Source organism: Etheostoma spectabile, chromosome 14 (genome assembly GCF_008692095.1).
Source record: "Etheostoma spectabile isolate EspeVRDwgs_2016 chromosome 14, UIUC_Espe_1.0, whole genome shotgun sequence".
In the NCBI taxonomy this organism is placed as follows: Eukaryota; Metazoa; Chordata; class Actinopteri; order Perciformes; family Percidae; genus Etheostoma; species Etheostoma spectabile.
In genome coordinates, this window is record NC_045746.1 from 5,348,232 (window position 1) to 5,358,205 (window position 9,974).

At 40.2% G+C, this 9,974-nt stretch overlaps 1 protein-coding gene across 2 annotated transcripts; it reads left to right on the top strand.

Annotated features, from left to right (window-relative positions):
* Positions 1–1,722: 1,722 nt before the first annotated feature.
* snx10a (sorting nexin 10a) lies at positions 1,723–7,398 on the top strand. 2 transcript variants are annotated; one of them, XM_032535166.1, is made up of 7 exons: positions 1,723–1,742; positions 5,354–5,408; positions 5,587–5,673; positions 5,762–5,862; positions 6,008–6,106; positions 6,215–6,409; positions 6,506–7,398. In XM_032535166.1, exons 2-7 carry the CDS (start codon positions 5,376–5,378, stop codon positions 6,552–6,554), a joined length of 564 nt encoding a protein of 187 aa, XP_032391057.1. In that variant the 5' UTR covers positions 1,723–1,742; positions 5,354–5,375; the 3' UTR covers positions 6,555–7,398. The 2 variants fall into 2 exon arrangements, with proteins under 2 accessions (XP_032391057.1, XP_032391056.1); XM_032535165.1 differs by lacking the exon at positions 1,723–1,742 and adding an exon at positions 3,116–3,433 and having other exon boundaries at positions 6,503–7,398.
* The last annotated feature ends 2,576 nt before the right edge of the window (positions 7,399–9,974 follow it).

Here is a 9,974-nt window from a genome sequence, read left to right on the forward strand (position 1 = left end):
TGGCGGTGATATGTATAATGAAAGAAGTCTTCCGTTATCATACATTAATTGATGTGATGGCAGTTTAGAAAGCATACTGTTTGATACCACCACTGGTCATATTTGTTCCTGGTCAAATTTTGTAAATTCTAAATGGCTACTGGTCTGTTAAGGTGTCAACCACCTCCAATCACCATGATGCTGTTTTTTGTTGTTTTCCACATTACGGCTGTTTTGTTCTGAAAGTGCATTTTGTAAACTCTGTCTGTATATATGATTTGACGTTCTAAATAAAGGTTTTATGTGACCAAATTCCACTGCTTAGCTTTTATGGTTCCAAGGAAAACATGTCTTGAGGATAGCACAGTAAAATACATGGCAGACTGTATGTAAACAGTTGTCTTTGGATATGTCCTCAACTCCTCTTTTTCTACTTGAATCTGTGGCAAATCTGCCTATGAGGTTAGTAAGCATTTTGATTTGAGACCATACTTTTATTCCACTGAATGCAGCTCTTAATTAGCAGTTAACTTAGAGGAAAAAACAAGCCAAATAATCCTGATGGGAAGTCCCTCTTTGCTTTTAATTGTAACTTTTGAGATTTGAAATGCAGGACTTTTTATTTCTATTGCTACTTTTACCTGGGTAAGTCATTGCAACCACTGCCAATCTGTGGGGACAACCTCCAATATCATTAAAGCTCAGTACTTACCACTAATAAACAGCTGGGTTAGTTAGTCCAGCAGTTATGGTGTCTCTCAGGCCATGTAGCCAGATTGCATGGCTAGCTCTGCAGCAGTGTGGAGAACTCATGACTGTCATTAGAGCATGGAGGATGGACTTTGGACCTTTTGTTTATTAGTGTAGATAAAGTTCCTAAGGCTACACTCAAGGGTTTTGGGTTTCTGTAGAATAATCCCTCATGACATCTCTAAACAAAGTGACAATGGCTTCTTTCTAAAATGTAGATTTAAAAAAAGCAAGAGGAGTTTCAACAAGTGAGTCATGGTGCATCTCAAATCTAGCAAGATATTGAGTCAAGCTTCTAATCAGTGCAGCATAAGTCATTACTTGACTCCTATTGTCAGATCATCACATGTAACAACGCAAACCTACACATGATGATCTACAAGGACGAATCAACCCACGATTAAGCACTTCCTTTGGAATATTTTCTGAAAATGTAGTTGGGTTAATGTCATATTGCTGCGTGGCATATCATGGACACAAACTGACAGGTCTATTTTTAGATATGGGATGTTGATGTAACGTAAAACAAATGCAGAGCATTTAGAAGAAAAAAAAATCTCTATGATTGATCAAAATCACTTCATGTGGACATAGCTGCCTGTTTAATCAGGATGCTATCTGTGGCTCTGTGTACAGCACATGTTGGTTGGCCTTAGTCCAAATCATGGAGCTGTTCCCTGTCAGCTTTTTTTCCTTTAAAGGATTTTTTGAATTGCACCTATAATCTATCATCAGGAAAATAGGCTGTCTAGAGACTTAAAACCCAAACAAAACTGTTCTCCTGTAGCTTATCATGACATTTTGAAAGTGAATAGCAACCACTGAAAGTTTTTTTTTTTTTCTGCTGACTGGACAGACAGGGGACCGTTCTATACAAACGAGTAGACCATAGCCTCCCTTTTACCTAAAATGGAGGCTACTTTTACCTAAGGTTGATAAGCATTTAACCCTGGCCCACTAGTTAACCTCCACTTCTGGGCTGGACTTTTGGAATATATTTCTGGGGAACTTTGGTAAGAACTCTTTGATTTTATTCTTAAATGTAAACTTTAATTGCAGGCAATATATGCACAAGTTGTGATAGTATAGTTCCCATTGTGGTAGTAAAGTGTGGTGTGGCCTGGAATTGACATTGTTCTTAGTCAGGAGAGTAATATTGCTAGCATCAGACTTGGTAAAAAAAAATAAAAGTGGCAGGTGAATGTTGAATTTAGAGTAAACTGTAAAAAACATTCCTGGGTATTGGTTTAAATAAACCATTATGTAGTGATGATAGAATATCCCTAAATAACCTTTAAGACTGCTGGTGTTATACTATGGTGTGCTTTTTTCTATATGGGTAAAACCTACTTTGCCTGTCTAGGGTCAACACACTACCTTAATAACAGACTGCACCCTGCAAAAATCACCATGCATTTCTAAAGTCCATCTGGAAAGATTCACAGTATAGATTTCACTTTGTGGCAGGGTGGTCGGTGGCCGCATTCCTTCCTTACATAATACTGTTGTTACCTGAGGTATATTATTTTAATCCTTATTACACACCAATTGGTCACGGGCAGCAGAGAGTTATTTATCACTAACTCCTTCTTGGTTTCTTTAATGGGTGGATGTGAATATGATTGTTGTGGGTGTCACTCAATGACACCCACCTTTGTCCTATATCTGGTGCACAGATATAGGACAAATGTCCTTTGGGATTCAACATAAAATATATCATAAAACGAGGGCAATAGGACTTGTATGATTCCCAGACACCAAAATTAAAGTCTGCAACTAGCGACTTGATTTTTTTTCTTCTAAATATTTTGTAATAAGTTTATTGCGTCTGATTGTATTTCCAAACATGAGGTTCTAACGTGTTTACCTTAGTTTTGAAAGACTTCTCCACACTGCTCATAATACAAGACCCAACAGTCCTTAAATTTAAAACTTAAAAATACTAGAATCAGACAATAACATATAGTATTTAAATAGAACATGGAGTCCTCAAATGTGATAGCTCTGAGCGAAAGGTTTATGTTGGATATTGACTATACTTGTTATTAATTAGCAAAGGGAACTTTTGGTCCTATTTCTTTCTTTACTGCATATGCACATGTTTTGTCTTTGTACAACATAACTTCCACTTTACAAGAAGAAAAAGGGACTGACTGCAATGCTAATTTCAAACAGTTTGGTTTGGCACCTCAATTGGCAATATAAAAAAAGCTTCAAAAACTACAATGCATTTGATATTTATATCAATGCTATTGATGGGGAATTGGTTATAGCTGCAGTCCAGATGTGATTGGTGTTATCTGAGTTATGTAATCGTTCACCCGTCCTGTTACCCTGCCCTGCATCAGCGTCAGGTCGCGTCCTCCCACCAGGTGATACTATTTAACTGATCCTACCCCGGGGACGGAATCAGGGACAGCCACATATGTCACTCAAGAGAGACGTTGTCTCGCCATGTGGCTCACTACAACAATTTCAATGTAATTTATTTTTACGACATTTTATCTAGTGTTTATTTTATAACAATATAGGGCCCGTAAGAAGACTGAACACAAGCATCGAGTCAGTGGTTGACATTGTGCATTAGCTCCGGTCCAGTCCAGTCCATTGCAGTGCTGAGCCCTTAAGCCACGTTCAACCCCCCCACTGAGCTGGTTTGTTCACAAACTACTGGTCACTGCTAGGGGAAGGGAAGACCGGGAAGGTAGGCTATGGATCAAATTTGGAACCAAAATGAGAATGTTTTGCTGTTTTATTGCAGACGTGTGTTGTTGTTCTCCCAAAAGCAGCGGGTGCAAACATTGGAGCCGTGTGCATACCTTAATCTGCTGTCAATGTGTCCACAGGAATTAGTAGGCTACGGTAGTTGTCATCATTAACTGCATTTTATAATACATTGTACGTGGAATTGTAGTTGCTGATTGGTTACTTTGCACTACGTTGTTTGATAGTTGAAAGTATTTTTAAGAAATGCGATTACCTCAATTTGTATTGAGGATAGCCTGCCTGGGTTCTGCAGATGTCTTGTTTCAGCCCTGCCACATGATCCATGTGATCAGGGTTCGAATGACAGCCTACCTCGTATATCAGTGATTTGGTGCAAGTAACTTAGTGCATAATTTCAGCCAAAAGTAATGTAAAATTATTATTATTATTATTATTATTATTATTATTATTATTAAGTAGGAAGTTGTTTCAATGAGATTTAACTTGGCAGCAGTGATTTTTTATTTATTTTTTTCTGACAGGGGTGTCAACTTAAATTGGCCACACTGAAAAAATGAGAACCATATCAAAGGCAGGGCAGGACATGTATAGTTTGTTGATGTGCTTTTATTTAAAAAAAAAAAAGTAAACTATTTTTGACTATATTACTGCATGCCTCATATAGCCTTCTCACTTACAATTTGGTCCACATAAAGCCTTCATTGAATTAAGCAAATCAAGCAAAACAATGGTTACATTTTTAAAGCCGGCTACCACAAAGCTGACTCATAATATCCTATTTCACAGGCCTGGATGGAAACTCACTGGCTGTGTGGGAATTTATGACTTATGCTTAAAGTCAACAAATCTGCCAAATTCAGATGGGAGAGTCTTTTGCATAATTGCAGTTTGAAAAACAGTTTCCCGTCTTTTTTGGTTTTGGTGAGATTTGTTGCGTGACCAAAATTTATTGTAAACCTAAAATTGATACCCGGGTCGGATCAAGATTTGCGATGCTCCTGGTTTGGCCCGTGGGCCTTGAGTTTTACACATGTGCTCTAGGACTTCATTTTACAGCAGCACTGTAACATGAACAATAAATTGTCATGAGCATGCAGGACATCTCATTACATGGTATATCTGATTAGAAGAGTCTATAATGGCATGTGATTTCATGTTGTGGCATTTGGATCAGAGTCCCTCATGGAGGTCGCTGCAGAATCATTGTTTGTAATCTACTTATTGATTCACTCCGCTAGGACTTATTGCTTGTGTCCCATTAAGGTGTCAAGGGGCTCATGATCCAGCACATTGCTGAAGCCTTTTAAGATATGTCTGTCATGAATGGAACGCTGTGGCATGCCTGTTTGAACGTCGATGCAGTCCCTTATCTAAGAAGAAAATGGCAATTCAGCAGTTTTGCTTTGCTTGAACATGTTGCATCTTATTGGCAAGCTATAGTTGTTTCAGTGAAAACAGCAATCAGCTGGCCTGTATTTCTGCCAGATGTGGGCCAGAAAAGTCATTTATCATTGAAATGTGTATGTTTTGGTGTTTGTGTGTATGTGTGTTTCGGGTCAAAATATCCCCCTAAAGCTAAATCCCCCTACCTTGCCCTTTGTTCCCATTCATCCTTCATCAGCTCCAAATGTTTGCACTTTTGAGTCCTTAAAGTATTAATTACCAGCCAGGCCTGTGCTGTACAAACCGATCAAGCATTTGAAAACAATGGACTTTGGCCACTGGGTGTATTACTGTATTACTTTTTTTTTTAACTATCATGAAAATGCACAGTTGAACCGAACTGAAACGGCCTGTAATAAACCTCAGTGGGTCACCAAACGCAACAGTACGTTTTTGCTAAAATAAGTTGGAACAGATCACTTTCAATGCAACACTCCATTTGTTTTACTCTCAGGTCACAGGGTTTTGTCCCCACCATGGACAGTATGCTAGAGAATCTGTCAAAAACTGTAAGTGGTCAAGCATGCTTCTTCTCATTCATCTCCTCCTGTTTGTTTACATTGCCAAAATTGAGGCACAGTGTAAAATATTTTATGCTGAAACACATCGTGTTGTGTTTTCATTTAAAACGCATGCAACTTTACAACCCTTTGTTGTGTAATGGAACCCTGGTTTTGGATTTTGTAGGAGTTTATCAGCATTTGTGTTCGTGATCCAAGGCTTCATAAAGATCACCTCTGGCAGACACATCTCGACTACGAGATTTGTTTACAAGTAAGTGCCACTTGGGAGAAAACAGTCTTTTTTTGGGTCATTTTCACTTCATGTAATACGTATATTGAATTGCTGTCTCTCTTTGAAGACCAATAGCATGTGTTTTCGAAAGAAGACTTCCTGTGTAAGGCGGCGTTACAGTGAGTTTGTTTGGCTGCGTGACGGTCTGGAACAGAATGCTCCGATCATGTATGTCAACAAGTTCATACCTCAGATTCATATCATTTGATGTGTTGGCTTAGTTCAATGAATCAAATTTCCATTGCATCTGACTTTAATTGATCATGCAATGCTTTTTCTCAAAGTGCATTTTCCTAAGTTATTCTCTGTCCAGGGAGTTGCCCAACTTGCCGCCCAGGAACCTGTTCTTCAGTCCGGGGAACAAAGAGCAGGTCTTGCAGAGGATGAAGGGCTTCCAGGAGTTTTTAGAAAAGTGAGTTGATATACAGTTAAAGCAATGGCAGCAAGGCTGTAAAGAATTAATCTTTTTAGATGTCTACTTTCACTGGTTGACATGCCATTAATATCCTTTTTTCTCTAGTGTTGTTCAAATACCTTTGTTGTTATCGGATAGTCGACTCCACCTGTTCCTGCAGTCAGACCTCAGCGTCACAAAGATGGCAAAGTGTGCGTCTGGTAAGACCAGGTACACAGTGGCTGAAGCCATACAGCGTTCCGGCAGCGGTTGCATCAGCAGACTAGAAGACAAGGCCTCCTTTGACTCTGACTGTGAAAGGTACCAGCTTGGACAGAATATTTTACATGTTTTTTGAACATTTTCAGTATGTAATGCTGAAATTTACCCCCTCCATCCCGTTTCCTCCCACAGCAGCTGTTCTTCGTCAGGCTTGGGAGGAAGTGTGGACACTCCAGTGCGATGAAGCCCCGCCCCCTTCCTCGAGATACTCCATGGAGCTCTTGATTTTCTTAACTTTCCTTCCAAAGAACATGTTTTACCATTCATTATTCCCCTTAGACATTTGTTGTTTTAATAATGTGCTTTAGTTTTCTCTTAAAGCAAAACCATAGTAATTTAATTCAGTGTGTCTTGTAAAAAAGATCAAGTTTTATGTATACATTTTTATTTGCACTGAAGCTGTACGGAGGTTAGCAAGGGATTGTGAGTTTTAGAAAAATTTGAATACTTTTTATGTTAATGGATGAAATAAATTGTTATAAATTAACAATGGATGAGACATTGGTTTAAAGGAGGGGAACAAGGCTTGCTTATTTGACTATTTTGTATAATATGGAAATTGAATTTGGCCAGCATGTTTCTGTCTTTTGCTGAGCCTTGACATGCAAGTGTTGAATTCAGTGCAACAGTCATGCATTGTTGTAACAGCCCAGTAGAGGGAGTGTAGACATCATATAGGACCTCAAACTACTGAGGACATCAGCAGGGGGATGTAAGTCTACAATACTGGTAAAGTTGACTCAGACTTGATTACCACTATAGTTGATTGTGTGCTGATTCTTTTGTAAATCTTTTTAAACCATTGTTGGTGCAAGACTATAGCATGCAATTGAGTTGCCCTTAGTCTAAAATAGTGATCAATTCCATATTAAGCTGCGCTGGGTATGATAAATGTTTGTCTGTGTACTCTTATGGTGGTTATTTATAATTGTTCAAAATTGTCAATGTGGCTCTTGGGACAGGGAAATGGAACCGATAAACCTTCAGTGTGCAAAAGTCCTTCATGAAGGTTAGGTTTACTACTTGTTTAAACGGTTAGAGGTTTTACTGAGGCCTTTTAAAGAAAAACAAATCTTAACCTCAATGTTGAATCAAAACCTTCACTTTTCAACAAGAACTGAACATTCCAACCTTTCTGAAGGCAGAGGGTTGTTTTGGACTGCATTCATTTTAGATAAGTGCATCTAATGAACTTGTAACATTGTATGTAACAAACCACAGTATCGAGCTGAAATCTTCCCGTAGTGCCCTTCACAGCCCTCTACAATGTGAAATCTCACTATTGTAGGTAGGTGTTAATGTATAGTACCATACTCCATACCAAGTATGTGCATGTACAATTTTAAGTGTCTTCAGTGTTGTGATGTTGATGACAAGAGGTCCAGTGCTGGTCACATTTCATCCTGGTGTCACTTCTGTCCCAGGTGAGCTAGTCTAATTAAAGGAAGACTGCAAAAATAATTTAACTATTACACACTACTCTTGGGAATCACCTGCAAGAAATGTGTGCGTGAGATGGGGAGAGGGCAGTAAATTGAAAGCTGATGAAAGAAGCAAAGGCTCATTAAAGGAGACAGCAGCTGTCCTCATCACCCCTCCCTCCACCAACTGCTGGACTGACATGGGCTGGCCCCTGCCTCTGTCCTCTCCTTCCCCTGGATGGTGCTGTCCCCCTGTGCGCACAAGCCATAATGAAGCTGTCAATGACTTCACACACCAGCCACTGAGCTGCATTCACATGGCAAACACAGAACCAGACACATACATACGCATAGTGGCGTGTCGGAAAACACACACGCACACACACACACACACTGGTGTGCACTGGTGGGAAAGCTGTGGATGAATGAACATTTTTTTCTCTTTTCCTCATCTACTGTCATTTTTGGAGTCCCACTGGTTTGTGGTTGGAGCTCTCTATCTCTGGTGACCTTATCAAAGTACCCCAATGACAGCTATGCAGCATGACACACATGGACTGTTTGGTTCAGAGCCAGTCAATTTTCTGACAAAATGAAATGCAACAGCAAGTGGTGGCATCTTGTGTATGCGTGTTTGTGTGTGTGCATGCACGCATCTGCCTTTTTTATAGCGGACAACATGTAGCATTTGGATATTGAGTATTCACGGTACATGTCTATTTCAGCTCAGTAATTTATAACTCAATTTCCAGTGTGCATTGATGCGCTTCATACCTCCAAAACACCAAACAAAGCCCAAACCCAATTGTATTTCAAAGCAATTAGGGTGTCCACTGAGTTGTGAACGGTGCACGTTGCGGTGGCTCTGGGCCCATGTGATATTTTTAATTGTTAATTTTCTGTCACATTAGTCAACTTCAGTGCCTATGGACAGGTGACCGAGCTCCTGTAGGGAACACATAAAATGAGACAGAACATATTCTCAGTTTTTTTTGATGCGGAAGTTGATGGTATTTTTATGAGCGGGGGGGGGGGGGGGGGGGGGGGGGGGGGGAGATTCCGCTGTAGTTAAATGATGAGATGGTATATCATATTTACAGTTGCTTTATGGTTAGAACCTTTCTAATGCTTTTCAATATGCGTAGAGGCCGTCAATATTAGTATAGGTTTATGAGTCTAAATGATTAGCTCATTTAGACTTTCACCTGAAGCCACCTCAGGGAATGGCTTCACTTTCTTGACCCTACTGAAGCCAACAATGGCAAAATCCATAAGAGCAATTATCCTGTGTAAGTCTCACCCTAACCCTTTGCCTATTTTTTGCACCCATAGTGTCTTTCTTTTTCTCATCTTCCTCTTCACTCTCTCTTTATTTCTCTCTGTTTCCCTCGCTCTCTCAACCCTCATCACCTCTCTGTAGACCGCTAAGTTAATAACCTGTTCTCTTTTGTAGTTTTGCTCTTTTCTGGCGCTGCAAGCCCCGGCTCACTGAACCTCAGCTGTCTAATGGTTGAGGAAGGAGGCCTGGGTCTCGACCTGGCAGCCAGCTCCCCTTCCTCTCTACTCTCTCTTTTGCGCGAGGCAAGGAGGGGTCAAAGGTGACAACTTGCATTGTATTTGTGATTATTACCTCTAAAGTGCTATTGCATGGAGCGTCATTAAAAGTCAATGCATCTCCCTTTCTTGTCCCAACCCCACAACCGCACGCCTAAAACACACACACTCATTTCACACGCACTCCGCACATTGCCAGCCATTTAACAGCTAAAATACGACACGTGTGCAGATAAATGTCACAGGGCCATCTATCTGCGAGAGTTAAAAGTCAGCTAATGGAGATGACATATTAGCGGCCCAAATGACTGCCATAAAAACTCCCTCCATACCTTGGAGCGCTTCCCGGCCACTGTGACTGCAACAGGATATGGCATCGGCACTGCAACTATCTGTCTGCAGAAAGATGAAGAGGAATGGATGGTGATGTCATATCTAGATGGAGGTCTTTGATTCAATATATTCTACGGGGGTCCAGGTCTCTGAAGCAGTGAGTGGGGATGAAGATAGATGTAGCATATTTACTGAGAGCCACAGTGTAATGCCGTATTACACACACTCTACATAACACTTCTGATGTAATGCTGACGACCTCTCACCTTTGACCTCTCATGGAGTAGTTGGTCAAA